We start from the raw sequence: 15,126 nt of genomic DNA on the forward strand, positions 1-15,126 counted from the left end.
GCTTCAGCTAAAGCGCGATTGAAAACGGCTAAATATTTTGCTTTTGCGTTTTGTTGTGATTTTTCAAGCAAAAGCTTGCGTTTTTGATCAAAAAAGCTTGATTGAAAACGGGGCTTAAGGGCCTGGCGCGCGCTTTTGAAGCTGCCTGAAGGTTGCTTCTATACTGATCTCTCTCGCTTGCTCTATCTCCCTCTGTGACGTCGCGATGCAATTTTGGATTAATAGATTTATTCTTGCTAGAGGAGAGAAAATGCTTTTAGGGAAATTGAGAATTAAATTTGAGTGCTAGAAGGGAATTGGGGTACCACCACCACATCTAAAGTTCTAAACCAAACCAACCTACCAAACCCTTACGCTCTCGAAACTTCTAACACCCCGCCCGACCGACTGAAATTTGTTTCAAAATGGGGGTTGGGGTTGGTGCAAAGACGCAACGTACATCAAGGGAAAACTGTAAGAGGATTTCCTCCTTAAAACGACAATATAATTTAAAACTTGCCTTAATTAATTGCGTTAAATGACGTATGCATGTTGTTTAAATTTGGTTTGGTCTTTCTTTCTTCTTGTAGACTTTTCACACGCCAAGTTTCGGTGACGAAGATTTTGATTTGGCTCCACCGTCATTAGGGGCCTTACAATCTCCGCCTCAATCGGTTGTTCAAATTCAACAACAACAACATCAGATGCAACATCAGGCGCAACAACAGCAACATCGACAGTCACCTCCGCAACATCACCCAAACGCCCCTCAAGAAGGTTCGGCGCCTTCCAATATGGTCAGCCAAACAAATTCAGTTCCCGGTGAGGCGCAATTACCGCCCAATTCTTCGTCCAATCCTCATATGGACATCAACTACGGTAATAGACCAATGGCGGCCGCCCCGATACAAATGCACCATCCCCAACAACAAATGGAACAACAACAAGTCGCGTCTTACGGTCCAAGAGGAGGTGACGTCATGTATATGCAACCGCCTCCTCCACCCATGCCACAACAACAGAGAATGACGCAACATATGCAAATGTCTCAAATACACAATCATCAACACGTTATGTACGATCCTACAAGGTACCCCAATATGACCGCCATGAACAATCACATCCAAATGCAACAGCAGCAGCAGCAACAACAGCAGCAGCAAATGGTTTACGCCAATCAAATGCGAATTATGAGGCCACCTCAAATGATGCACGTTCAACAAGGTCATCAAATGGGTCCTCAAGGTCATCTTCATCATCCTATAGGACCCGGTTCCGCCGGAAGTGGTTCGCCACCAAATTCCAACCATACTTCTTCACCAGGGTTGGAAACCGGAAGTGAAGATAGCGACGATTGTGGACCATTTGCTCAGGTTGGTAGCTTACCTAAACCTCGTATACCCCTACAAAATAACCCCTTGGTGTTAAATTTCATATGGAATGGAATTTGTTTGTTTATTTGTGTATTTTAGCAAATGATGGGTGGTATGAAACGTCCCAGTCCGGAACCCATGGATCCGAGTCCGCATACCAACATGCAACAACAAGCTGGTAATGGAGCCCAAAATAATACAACGGCGGGGAAAGGTGTCGCCAAGAAACCCAAAGTTCAAAAGAAGAAAAAGAAAAAGGACCCAAATGAGCCACAAAAGTAAGTTATTTTTATTTTGTATTATATTACCAAATTAGTCAGGAATCAATTATCAGTTAATTTCCTATGATTTGGTATGTTATTTAATATATCGAACCTTTTTCCCACACTTTTAAAACCCAAAAGTCGGCGTTTTAAACTTTAAATTTATCGAAAATAAAATTTTAGTCAATGCTTAGACCAATTTGAAATTAGGCGGGAGTTTTTCCGCGCAATATTCTACGCAGTTCAGTCGCGTCCTCTATCGATCGCCATTTTTTTGTTTTTTCAAATTCCTCCAACGGCTCACGGCGAAGTACGGGCGGACGGCCCACGGTCGCGAGAAGATGATCGCTTTGGCGGCAGCCGCGGCTTTGTTCTAAAGTTATGTGACCGTCAAACGCCATTGACTTCGTCTATTTTTAACTAAATTCGTTTTAATTAGTTGATTTTAATTTTAAATAATGGTTATGTCTGAAAACCCAGAGTCTGAGAATGCCTTAAACGTTAACAGGTTGATAAAAATCTCGATTTTTATAGTATTAAAAGGTAAATTTCTATTACGACCAAGGCTTAATGAAATTTTTCCCCCGTTTTGTTTGCCCAGGCCCGTTTCAGCCTACGCTCTGTTCTTTCGGGATACTCAAGCGGCCATCAAAGGTCAAAATCCAAATGCGTCTTTTGGCGAAGTGTCCAAGATAGTCGCTTCCATGTGGGACACTCTCGATGTTGACCATAAAGATGTAATTATAATTTCTAATCTTTGATTAAAAAATATTTTTAAAGTGTCATTGATAGGGTAATGGCAGCCCTCTGGCTTCGACTGTATTAAGTTCTATGGGGAAATAACATGGGTTGCCATTAGTCTATAGTAATGATAACATAAAATGTTTATTTGACAGATTTACAAGAGAAAAACTGAGGCAGCTAAAAAGGAGTATTTAAAAGCATTGGCTGCTTATAGAGCTAGTTTAGTGTCAAAGGTCAGTGAATTTTATTTAACAAAATTTCCTGGTTTTTTTTTTAAATTAAAGTGATAATGAAATGTTTTTCAAATCCGCCTTATACACGTTTATAACTGACAAATCTGCTTTAGAATTGAGATATTTCAATATTTTTGACTTTGAAGCAGACGACGCGTCGTTTTTACCCATATTTGTCAGTTGAAATCGCGCATTAAGCCTTGGCACTTGCACCAAGAATAAGGTGGATTGGGTTTGGCCCCTATAAAATGTATTTTTAACTGACAAATCTGCTTTAGAGTTGAAGTATTTCAATATTTTTGACTCTGAAGCGGACGACGCGTCGTTTTTACCCATATTTGTCAGTTAAAATCGCGTATTAAGCCTTGGCACTTGCACCAAGAATAATTATTGGTGGATTAATTGGTTTGACCACTATAAAATGTAACTTACAATGTTTTTCCGTGTCATTTAATTTGCAAAGCAGGCAGCATCTGAACAGTCTGACAGCATTTACGGTAACCATCAAGTGTCAAATGTTTCTATGAATAATTCTCCTCCACGTGGCCATCAACAAGCTCAGCAACAACAACAGCAGCAACAGCACCATCAAATAAATAGTGGGAGTGGAGGATTATCGCCTTTGCAAAAGAAATCTCCCTTACTAACTTCCCTAATGGAAGCTGGTGGTGGCAGTCCTGGCTCTAATATGCCTCCAAACACTTACATGAATAATGGAAGCAATTCTCCAAGCTCACCTCCAGTCCAACAACAAGGACAGATGGCTGGTGGTCAGGTGTGGAACATGGTAAGTTTTAATTTTACTAACCAAGCCATGAAATGTCTTGCCTGTAAGATTTACAGTGTTGCCCAGGGAATTTAAAAATGGGCCAGAAAGGTCGGGGAAAAGTCAGAAAAAGGTCAGGGGAAAATTCAGAAAAAGGTCAGGGGAAAATTCAGAAAAAGGTCAGGGGAAAATTCAGAAAAGGGTTTGGGAAAATCTCAGAAAAGGGTTTGGGAAAATCTCAGAAAAGGGTTTGGGAAAATCTCAGAAAAGGGTTTGGGAAAATCTCAGAAAAGGGTCTGGGGAAAATTTCAGAAAAGGGTCTGGGGAAAATTTCAGAAAAGGGTCTGGGGAAAATCTCAGAAAAGGGTCTGGGAAAATCTCAGAAAAGGGTCTGGGAAAATCTCAGAAAAGGGTCTGGGAAAATCTCAGAAAAGGGTCTGGGAAAATCTCAGAAAAAGGTCAGGGAAGAGCTCAGAAAAGGGTCAGGGGAAAATCTGAGAAAAAGGGTCTGGGAAAGATTCAGAAAAAGGTCACCATCTGGGATTCAGTAAAAGGGTCAGGGGAAAATTCAGTAAAAGGGTCAGGGGAAAATTCAGAAAAAGGTCAGGGAAAAATTCAGAAAAAGGTCAGGGAAAAATTCAGAAAAAGGGTCAGGGGAAAATCTGAGAAAAAGGGTCAGGGGAAAATCTGAGAAAAAGGGTCAGGGGAAAATCTGAGAAAAAGGGTCAGTGGAAAATCTGAGAAAAAGGGTCAGGGGAAAATCTGAGAAAAGGGGTCAGGGGAAAATCTGAGAAAAGGGGTCAGGGGAAAATCTGAGAAAAGGGGTCAGGGGAAAATTCAGAAAAAGGTCTGGGAAAGATTCAGAAAAAGGTCTGGGAAAGATTCAGAAAAAGGTCACCATCTGGGATTCAGTAAAAGGTCACCATCTGGGATTTAGTAAAAGGGTCAGGGGAAAATTCAGTAAAAGGGTCAGGGGAAAATTCAGTAAAAGGGTCAGGGGAAAATCTCAGAAAAAGGGTCAGGGGAAAATCTCAGAAAAAGGGTCAGGGGAAAATCTCAGAAAAAGGGTCAGGGGAAAATCTCAGAAAAGGGTCTGGCAGGGAGCCTAACAGTCCTATAAATTCCTATATTTTTGAACCAGTCCTATATTATCCTATAATTTCATGAAAGGTCCTATATTTTTGACATAGTCGAAGTTTTCGTATAGTTTAGCATCAAATTTATGGCCCTACTTTTCAAATTCCCCTGGAGCTTATTCCTCGGGCCCTAATTGGTGTAACCTAAGTTTTAAGTATCGTTAGAAAGGGGACAAATAGGACTATGACATACTCAAAGGACATCCCCCTATCAGAGAAAATCTCAGAAAAAGGTCAGGGGAAAATCTCAGAAAAAGGTCAGGGGAAAATCTCAGAAAAAGGTCAGGGGAAAATCTCAGAAAAAGGTCAGGGGAAAATCTCAGAAAAAGGTCAGGGGAAAATCTCAGAAAAAGGTCAGGGGAAAATCTCAGAAAAAGGTCAGGGGAAAATCTCAGAAAAAGGTCAGGGGAAAATCTCAGAAAAAGGTCAGGGGGAAATCTCAGAAAAAGGTCAGGGGGAAATCTCAGAAAAAGGTCAGGGGGAAATCTCAGAAAAGGGTCAGGGGAAACCTGGAAAAGTCAGGGAATTTGGTTCTGAAAATTCAGTGACAACCATGAAACCAAAGATTTTTTGTCCAGAGAAAGTGTTTAAATCTTGGTTCTTTTTCTTTGTCACTTTAGCATCCGTCCATGAATTCTGCAAATATGGGAGGAGTGCAGTCTCAAAATCAACAACAGCAGCAGCAACAACAGGGTCATATGATTAATTTGATGCATTCTGGGGGAAATTCCATGAATCAAGGTGGAAATAGAGGAGGAGAACAACAACAAGTGAAAGGCAAAGGAGCATCAGCTCAAGTCCCACAAACTCAACAATCTCAACAACAACAACAACAACAAACGACGGGGGCCAATCATGACCAACAACATCAAGGAAATGGAAACAATAGTAATCAGCAACAGTCTTCTACAATGGCCAATAATACAACAAACAGCTCTTCTTACACGCCCAATTACCTAGGTGGGGTACGTATCTGTATTTTGGTGTTGAGATTGCATGGTGGGCATGCAAGCATGGCTGCAATGGGGAAAACATTGCTTGGGAGCATGTGCATGTTGTTTTGTTATTTCAAGGGAATCGAAAATGGGTCTCTAAAAGGTCAGGGGGAGTTTGACAGGGGACAAACGCGTGGCGGGAGTTTGACAGGGGACAAACGCGTGGCGGGAGTTTGACAGGGGACGAACGCGTGGCGGGAGTTTGACAGGGGACAAACGCGTGGCGGGAGTTTGACAGGGGACGAACGCGTGGCGGGAGTTTGACAGGGGACGAACGCGTGGCGGGAGTTTGACAGGGGACGAACGCGTGGCGGGAGTTTGACAGGGGACGAACGCGTGGCGGGAGTTTGACAGGAGACGAACGCGTGGCGGGAGTTTGACAGGGGACGAACGCGTGGCGGGAGTTTGACAGGGGACGAACGCGTGGCGGGAGTTTGACAGGGGACGAACGCGTGGCGGGAGTTTGACAGGGGACGAACGCGTGGCGGGAGTTTGACAGGGGACAAACGCGTGGCGGGAGTTTGACAGGGGACAAACGCGTGGCGGGAGTTTAACAGGGGACAAACGCGTGGCGGGAGTTTAACAGGGGACAAACGCGTGGCGGGAGTTTGACAGGGGACAAACGCGTGGCGGGAGTTTGACAGGGGACAAACACTTGGCGGGAGTTTGACAGGGGACAAACACTTGGCGGGAGTTTGACAGGGGACAGAGTTTTAAATTATACTCTTGGAATTTTCAAATTGAAATGTTTAGTTTAATTTGTGCATGCCTATCAGCATAGTTATAATAATTTTTTTCCTAAAACTTAAGTGTTACTTGTTTAGTTTAATTTCATGTAAAATTTCATTTAAAATATCACGTTTGCAAGAATAATATAAAGTTTTTCTGTAGATTTATTGTTCTTCCTCTAGTTTTGTTTTATCATAAAAATGCGAGTTTGGAGTTTTTGACTATAATTCGCCCTTTTGTTCTGTTTGTTTTTCTCGATGTTTAGCAGCGAACGAACAGCAGTGGTGGTGACGGAAATTCGTCAGTGGGAGGGGGCGGTGGTGGTGCCAATCGAGAGAACTATCCTCCTCGCCCTCCTCCAGGCCCCGTGGCCCCAGTCAATACCCAAACGACGGAAAACTCGGTACAACAGAGGTGTTTGCGCAATGGTTGCACCAATCCCGCCGTCAATTCTCCTGACTGGGACCAAGAGTATTGCAGCAACGATTGCGTCGTTTCTCATTGCAGGTCTGTAACATTTTAGTACTTAGTCATGCTTCGCGCACTTAGGTTTTTTTTTTTCCTATACTAGTATTTAAGGCATCTTGGTGAATAGTTTTTATTCTTGTATTTTTGGTGCTCTGCTTTTTTTGGGCACGCTTTGTTATTCAGTACGTTTAATAGTACAAGTACTACAATAGATATATATTCATGGTACTTCTACACTTGCATAATGGACACATTGTTTTTCGGTGTGTTAGATAGTACAAGTACTACCATGGATGCGTATAAATACTAACATAATAAGTTGGTATTCGCGCACATTCATGATAATCCTACACTTCTATAATGGGCACGCTTTGGATAGTACAAGTACTACCATGGATTACTAGCATAGTAAGCTAGTATTCATGCACATCCATGATACTACTACACTTGTAATGGGCACGCATTGTTTTGCGATCTATTGTAGAGTACAAGTACTACTATGGATATGTATAAATACTAACATAAATAAAAAGTTAGTATTTATACATATCCATGATATTACCACTCTTGTATAGTAGTACTTTAGACGCATTGGTGTTAGTACATTAGTGCATTTTTTTAACTGAATATTGCTGTATGTGCACTAATTTGTGCTTTGGTCGGGTGTATTTTTGGTAGTTACATATTTTATTTTAATCACTTGCACACATTTTCACGTTTCCTTGGTGAAAGTAACTTATAAGGTGCGCTTGCTTTTTGGCGAATAATTGCGTACTTGCATTCGAAATCAGTCCTGTTAAGGTTCCCGTAATTCCTCTTCCACTCCTGGTTGTTGTAGTTATAATTATCCATCCATGCACACGTTTCCTTGGTGAAAGTAACTTATAAGGTGCGCTTGCTTTATGGCGAATAATCGCGTACTTGCATTCGAAATCAGTCCTTTTAAGGTTCCTGTAATTCCTCTTCCTCTCCTGGTTGTTGTAGTTATAATTATCCATCCTTGCACACATTTTCACGTTTTCTTTTTGAAATACTTGCTTTTTGGCGAATAATTGCGTACTTGCATTCGAAATCGGTCCTCTTAAGGTTCCTCTAATTCCTCTTCCACTCCTGGTTGTTGTAGTTATATTTATCCATCATTGCACACATTTTTTTCACGTTTCTTTGGTGATAATAACTTATAAGGTGCGCAGTGCTTGCTTTATGGCGAATAATTGCGTAGTTGCATAAGGTTCCTGTAATTCCTCTTCCTCTCCTGGTTGTTGTAGTTAAAATCCTTGGCATCGTAGTTTCCGGTTCTTAGTTACACTTCATTCATTCACTCCTTGCTTGGTAACCTTGGTTGTTGTTTGAAAAAAGATGAACTCAGTTTGGTATCATGAATAGTTTGTGGTTTTGGTTAGTTGTTGTCATTCATTGGTTATATATCAATTCCTGCAATGCAAACAATTATTTTTCGGGCGAAGTTCAGGCTTTTTGTTGCAAATTTCAAATTGCACAATCCCTTTCATTTCAACCATTGAAAATTTAAAAATTTAATTAATTTTAATGGGAATACGTTGTTTGTTGATTTCGTAGAGACGTATTTACCAATTGGGTAACAGCTCGGCAGGACAGTTCGGCCAACAATGCCAATTTCGCCTCTGTTAAATGATGAATTACGAATTCAATTCAATTCAATCTTTGTCCGAGGATTATTTTATTTTTTTCCTCCGTTGTTTTTGTTCGACTCTTCCTGTAAAAAGCTTTTCCTTTGTATATTCCTTCTTCAAATGAGATACAAAATGGACAAAATGACGCCTCCGCTGCTGATACCGAGTTATTAAACAAACCCCCCCCCCTTTCCTTCATTAACTCTTGTTGCGCGAATATCTCAAAAAAAAAAAAAAAAAACATTTTAAATGACTCGTTTAAAAAAATTATCTAATTTGAAAAAACGAGCGAAATTTGAAATTTCACACCCGCGATGGCATTATTTTATTAAAAAGAAAATATATACCAAATGAACGTGAATTTTGAAATTGAAAAACAAAAAAACAACAAAATCGGCCGGGTGTTGAAATACAAAAATAAAAACAAGTATATAAATTATAATTATATATATATATATTAATTAAATAATTGATTAATTAAAGAAATGCCAGTATTATTAATGACAACCGTTTAACTTTTTTCTGATATTAAAATTATTAATCTGTACTTAAATTTAATTATCTTTTGAGCTATTCTAAATGCTCATTTAAAAGACGTATTTAATTCAATATAACGCGAGATTTAAAATGTTTTGGAAACTATTGTGCGGTCGGGTTTAAGATGTGCGCGAACGACTCTGCGCGCTGCGTTTTGTGACAATTACCGGCGGCGATTGGTCAAGACTATTATAATACCATGCGCGAATCTTTAAAAAAAGTTTTAGTTATTAAAGAAACTGAATTTTTTTTTTTTTTTTTGAAATATTTAATTTTTAAGTTTATTTGGCCAAATTATGTTTAAGGGTTTTTTTTGTTAAAACAATAAACTCAAAACTCTCGATTTTTAAGACTGTTTAAAATGAAAATATTTTGGTTTTTTCATTTTTGTTGTTTTTGTCAATATTTGCTTCAAAAAACAAATAATTGAACGCATTTCCCTTCAGTTTTTTTTTGGCCTGTTGTAGCTATATAAAAATATATATATATATATTAATAAGTATTCGTATATATTATTAAAAATATATATTGAAAAAGAAAATAAATAAATGAATGAAAAATAAGAAAGACAAATACAGTTTAAAAAACTAACAAACAAAAATATAAACCAAAATATTTTTCCTTTATGAATAAAACAATCTTTCCCTTGAAATACTATCAGCTGTTCGCTGGCTTTTCAAACAAACAAACAAACAAACAAACAAAATTGATGATCCTTTTGTAATATAAACTATATAAATATATATATTCCTTGGAAAAATATTAGGAACATGTAAATTTGAAATACAAAATTTTATGAACCCGCTATTAAAAAAAAAAAAAAAAAAAAAAGTAACCAACCAAACCCCGCCCCGCTTTTCAAAAGTTTAAAGAGATTTTGAAAAACAAAGAAATTATGTTGAAACTGACCTTTATTTGAAATCTATCATTAAAACTTGGGATTTGATTTGAGGGAAATTTTATTAAAAAAAAAACATTTTAAAATGCTTCGGAAAATGCATATCATCTTCTAGAATTGGTAAGAAAAAAATTTCCCCTCAAATAAATATCTGGTCAGAATTATAATTAATCTTATCTCAAATTAAAATTGGATTTATTTAATCTGATTTAAATTCGAGGGTTTAATAAATAAAAAAACATCTCAGTATTTAATTTCTCTCTGGGTTTAATTAAATTAAATAATTAAACCCAATTTCTCACCCCCCTCCCCCTTCTGAAGAAATTTATCTCTTAAAGCAACTGCGCTTTTTAGTCGTATAAATTGTAGAATCCCTTAATTTAAACAAAAACTAAAAAAAGATTAAAAAAAAACCAAAAAAAATCAACGCAAGAAAATATACAACAACAATAAAAGTTGAGTATTTGAATTTGAATTTTTTATCATTTTTACTTTATTTTTATTTATTTTTTACAAATCCCAAAATTTTGCATGAATTTTTAATATCTTTTTACTGGGGGAAAAGGATTTGGTATTGATTTAAATATTTATTTGTTTACACTGTTTTTTTGAAGTTGGACTTGTCCAATTTTATAGGCTAAAGTTCAACAAGAAAGGTCATAAAAACACTGTGGTAAAGGGATTGAATTTTAGGTTAGGAAATAATGCTTTGGTTTGTAGACTGTAGTTTCTCCCTTGAATTTATATATATACAGGGTGTTACTAAAAGGGTGGTTAGGACCTAAGCACACTGGGATGGTTTTATGGGAAATAAATTTTTCTGTCAAAAATGTAATGTTCATGACATTTTGATTGCCCTAAGGGACATCGATTAAGTGTTACAATTAGTGTGTTTTAGGGATGACCCCTTATTATTACAGGGTTCGTACACGACCTGGAAATCCTGGAAAAGTCGGGGAAAATCAGAAAATGTGTTGTCTGAGATTTGATCAGAGCCCAAAATTTGCAATTTGTGAGAAATTTGTGGGATTTAGTCAGGGAAAACCTGGAAAGGTCAGGGAATTTCATTCCAAAAAATTTGTACGAACCCTGTATTAAGTAGGAAATTTAAAGACTGCTCATTTAAATAAGGGGTCGTCCGTAAAACACTCCAATCACAATGTAATAGACGTTGCATTTTCGACTCAAAATTTTGCAATATTTAAAACTCCTCTATTCCAATATTTAAAATACTGTTCAACCATTACTAAAATACTTGATACACGTTTCTTCCCCCCCTCCGGAACACTCAAATAAGATTGGAAAAATATATAAGTCAGTGGGTGGGAAGTAGAAAATCTGGTTTCCATGGTAACCCTTCATCCACATCCCTTTTATCTTTCTCTCTCTCTCATCCTCTTCCAATCCAAGCGGGAATATTTTTAAGCCCCCCTTTTCCGCCTTGACTGTGTGTTTCAACGCGTAATTTATGGGGGGAGTTTTCCAAAAATGTGTGTATCTTTTTCCTTTGAACACACTGAGCGTCGTCACTCCTGTACTGTAATACAATTTTCAAGCCAAGCGCAAATCCATTTTCATATTGATTTCTTCAAAGTTAGAAATTTATACATACGTAACAACTGAGTATAAAAAAAAAATAAAGAAGAAAGAATAGCGCGTAGAAGGGCCGCGAAATACTTAATAGAATGCCGGAAGGACGTAAATAGAAGTTATTAAAAATATACTGTTTTAGTATCATAATGAACGTGGTTAGGTTGTTTGAACGCCTTGTTTTCTTAAGAATGGAATGCCAAAGACATAATAGATAGTTTTCACACATGGAGGATTCATACCATTTACACCAGGAGGACAGGCAACCTGGAGGACAAAAGCAGACGGGTTTTTGTTCCCCAGGTAGCCCGGCCTCCTGGTGTAAATGGTATGAATCCTCCAAGTGTGAAAACTATCTGTATAATAAAATGTGACTTCAAAGTTCAATCAAAATAACTACTTTGATGGACTGGTAACCTTGAAGCATTATCTAATGTCTTTGCAACGGATCTCTAGTCTTAAACTCACTATATAATGAGGACGGAAGTACTGCGACCTTTCACCTTTTTGAAAAGGAGGGTCTATTTTTTTATCGAATTCCATTGGACTGCTCTGAAATCGCTCTATTACGTCATCAAGAGCCTTAAGATTGTACTCAGTTTGACCTTGAAGAAAAATACACGTCATTTCCGGAGAGGTTTTTAACTGGAGTTTTATTCCCCTCAAAATGTCTATGCTGATTTACTTCGCTATCCGGACCGTACTGTGATCTGTCTTTTTGAACAGATCAGCTTGTAGCTGATCTCTGCCCTCGGGTCAAGCGCCAGGCGTATTGAATATGCAAATACGAGCAAGAGTGGATCTAGGTCTACAATGGAACGCTCAGAGCGCACGGAGCGGTCGATTAGAACACTCAGAGCGCCCGGAGCGGCAGAATAGAGCACTTAGAGCGCCCCAAGTCCAATGGAATTCGCTATCAGATACCAAGGAACTGTGTCACTTCGAAGTATGAACTTCTGGGTGTATATATATTTTTTGATAAAATTTGAAAGCTCGTATTTTATTTTTCTCTTCGTAATTTTGACGACTTTTCCCCCCTCCATTTTGGGGGGAAAATTCTGAACAGTCCCCCCCCCACACACACTTTGTTAATACTAAACAAATTCTTTTTTGGGGGGTTTTTTTGGTAAAACGATAAAATAAGGTTGTATCTTTCGCCCAATTTTTGTTCTGTACCATTTGGAAGGTGATTTATCTTTTCGAATAATTTTTCTCAGCTTTTCTTTAAAAAAGGAAAGTTTTTCTTTAGTTTCCATTTTATCATTTTATTGATTTAATAAAAGTTGCGGAGAGCGGGGTGGGAACCACGAAAAATGGTTCCTATTTTCCCCCAAGATAAATTTATGACTATTTTTAACAGATTAAGGAATTTGAATTTTTGGCCAATTTTGATTTTTGAAATAATTGGAGAAACGGTTGATTTATAGCGTTAGTAAGTTAGGTTTTTTTTATTAAAACAAAGACAATTGATTTAAAAATATAGAGATATTTTTTTATTGCTTGAACAACATATATTAATAAAACCATTTATAATTAATTGTTTTTTGATTAGGGGGGGGGGCGTAGAAAATTGAGCTATAGTTAGAGATAATCTTTGGATTGGGAAAAAAGTAGTGTCATAGTAAAATGTATAGTGAAACCATTTTAACCTAAGTTTTTAAGTTAAATAATTTAAATTAGGCTATTACCAGCGTCACGTATTTACATTACATCACACGAGAGAAGTTATAACTAATAAATAACAATTACAAACAAATACAATATTGTCGATTGGGAAAAATTAAAAGGAAAATAGATAACAGCCCGAGCTGAATATTTAAAATTAATTTACCTTAAATATCTTTGGGAGAAGCGTAGCCTACAACATAACAATCTTCTGAATTAATTTTTTTGGTTTGATTTTAAAAATACTTTAAAAATATATATATTTATATGTACGGGAACAGATTTTTTTAAAAATACTATCGTATACTTAATTTTAACTTAAGTATTTAGTAGTAATGTCCATGACCGTGTCCGTGTCCATATCCACCATAAGCTCCTAAAGCTGGGGCAACTCCGTAACCTCCATAAGCTCCAAGACCGTATCCGCCATAGGCACCAGCGCCATGACCGGCGTATCCGTATGGGGCAGCGATACCAACTGGGGCAATGGCGGCAGGGGCGACGGCCAATGGGGCAACGTGGGCGACGGGTTTAGCAATGACAGCTGGGGCGTGTCCAACAGCGACGGTTCCGGTGTATGGGGAGTTGATGGCCACAGCGGCGGGAGCGGATAAGGCGGTTCCTGTAATTGAGTTGCATGCGTGAAACTTAGTAATTGTATCAAGAATTGAAGCTTATATAACGTACCTGGTTCGTTAGTCTTGACCTTAGCTCTGAATCCGTGTCCGTCAGCGACATAGTCAACGCGACGGTGACGTCCATCGATGTCCCCGATGTTGTAGCTTCCTACGACTCCGTGTTTGTTACCGGCTTCAGCTCGGCCATTGGTGGCTCCGACGTGATCGACAATTTGGTAGTTGAAAGCGTAGTTGCCATGATCCTGTTATAGGTTACCCCGAGATTAGGGTATGTCTTGGCTTTGGTTTGGGTTACGTCTTGGGTTTGGTTTGGGTTACGTTTTACTTGGTAGTTAAGTACTTACGTCTTGCTTGCGGGAACTGACACTGGTGCCACCGTGTGGGGCGATAACTCCGGCTGAGGCGATAGCCACAAGGGCGAGAACGACGGTGTACTGTAAAAGGAAACTTAAAATGATACCGTGTTGGGAATTTATGTAACCCATATATCATAACAAAGGATGCCCATTAATTCCTCTCGGTATTGGGCGGGGGGGAGGTCAGATATAATTCGTAATCTACATTTTTCTCTAGGTTTTTTCTCTCTCTCTCTCTCTCTCTCTCTCCCTCGGTAATATAATTTCCTGGTTTGGGCCCGAAATCGAGTCTTTTTAAGTACATTACGATCTTGATAACAACAATAATAATGCAACGCGCCACCAAGCACGGGAAAACAATAGCGGTACCGCGAAAATAATCCGGGTCATAGACGTGTTTAAACCATTCAAACACTTTCTTTCTTTCTATGGCTCTGTCTCTTAATCCAAGTTGGTGGGTTTAGTTGAAGATATATTATACTAAGAAATCTCACCTGGAAGACCATTTTGGATAGTAAAGCTCGTTGGAACGGTTGGTTCGATACTGATTCTCTGACCAAAATGTGTCCGGCTTATATATCCCCCGTAAAATATCGCTACACCCTGGGTGTGACCTCGGGGAGCTAGGGGTTGCCTTGCATCTAGGGCCCAACCATCTCTTCCCCCCTTTATCCTAAATTTTAATTCAACCCCCCTCCCTTCTCGAGTCCAAGTTTACTATTATCCGTTTAATAATAATACCAGCGTGTTGTGTGTACTTGTGTTGGTGTTAGTTGTACATACCAAAATATTTCAAAATGCGAATGCCATAACACCCCCTTTCCCCTTTTTGGATTATTTTATTTTATTTTATTATTTTTTTTTTATTTTCGAGATTTTATTTTGTTCACGACGAAATATTAGCATCTTAATTCGTGGGTCTCGCTCGAGTACCAGGTATTTAGACTAGTAGGCTAGGCGTGTTGGACTTTTAATAACATGAAGTTAAAAAAGCGAGAATTATATTACATTCAGTTTGTAATACAATGCCCCCGACTTCTTTATAGTAGGTGGTGGTGTTTTTCACTTTCAATATACCGTGGTGATTTCGTGGCCTTCAAATTT

The 15,126-nt window shown here is 38.4% G+C and overlaps 2 protein-coding genes across 6 annotated transcripts in view; one reads left to right on the forward strand and one right to left on the reverse strand.

Annotated features, from left to right (window-relative positions):
- Positions 1–10,248, forward strand: part of LOC149676750 (uncharacterized) — a 104,075-nt gene extending 93,827 nt beyond the window's left edge. For 3 of the 5 annotated variants that reach the window (XM_089838318.1, XM_089838315.1, XM_089838317.1), the window contains 8 exons: positions 570–1,352; positions 1,452–1,630; positions 2,217–2,352; positions 2,512–2,592; positions 3,056–3,379; positions 5,115–5,459; positions 6,484–6,725; positions 8,265–10,248. In XM_089838318.1, coding sequence (XP_089694444.1) covers positions 570–1,352; positions 1,452–1,630; positions 2,217–2,352; positions 2,512–2,592; positions 3,056–3,379; positions 5,115–5,459; positions 6,484–6,725; positions 8,265–8,340 — 2,166 coding nt within the window. In that variant the 3' untranslated portion in view covers positions 8,341–10,248. Of the gene's footprint in view, positions 1–569; positions 1,353–1,451; positions 1,631–2,216; positions 2,353–2,511; positions 2,593–3,055; positions 3,380–5,114; positions 5,460–6,483; positions 6,726–8,264 lie in introns of those variants that run through there. The other 2 variants (XM_089838316.1, XM_089838319.1) reach the window with 2 other exon arrangements.
- Positions 10,249–12,801: 2,553 nt separating this feature from the next.
- LOC149676751 (cuticle protein 19.8-like) lies at positions 12,802–14,585 on the reverse strand. The gene is made up of 4 exons (XM_089838493.1): positions 14,517–14,585; positions 14,011–14,100; positions 13,716–13,908; positions 12,802–13,650 (listed from the first exon to the last, which is right to left on the reverse strand). Exons 1-4 carry the CDS (start codon positions 14,526–14,528, stop codon positions 13,355–13,357), a joined length of 591 nt encoding a protein of 196 aa, XP_089694619.1. The 5' UTR covers positions 14,529–14,585; the 3' UTR covers positions 12,802–13,354.
- Positions 14,586–15,126: the final 541 nt, after the last annotated feature.

The sequence above is a fragment of the Phalangium opilio genome, unplaced genomic scaffold (genome assembly GCF_054372755.1).
Source record: "Phalangium opilio isolate 3A_F unplaced genomic scaffold, DU_Popi_V2 ptg000045l_1, whole genome shotgun sequence".
Classification (NCBI taxonomy): domain Eukaryota; kingdom Metazoa; phylum Arthropoda; class Arachnida; order Opiliones; family Phalangiidae; genus Phalangium; species Phalangium opilio.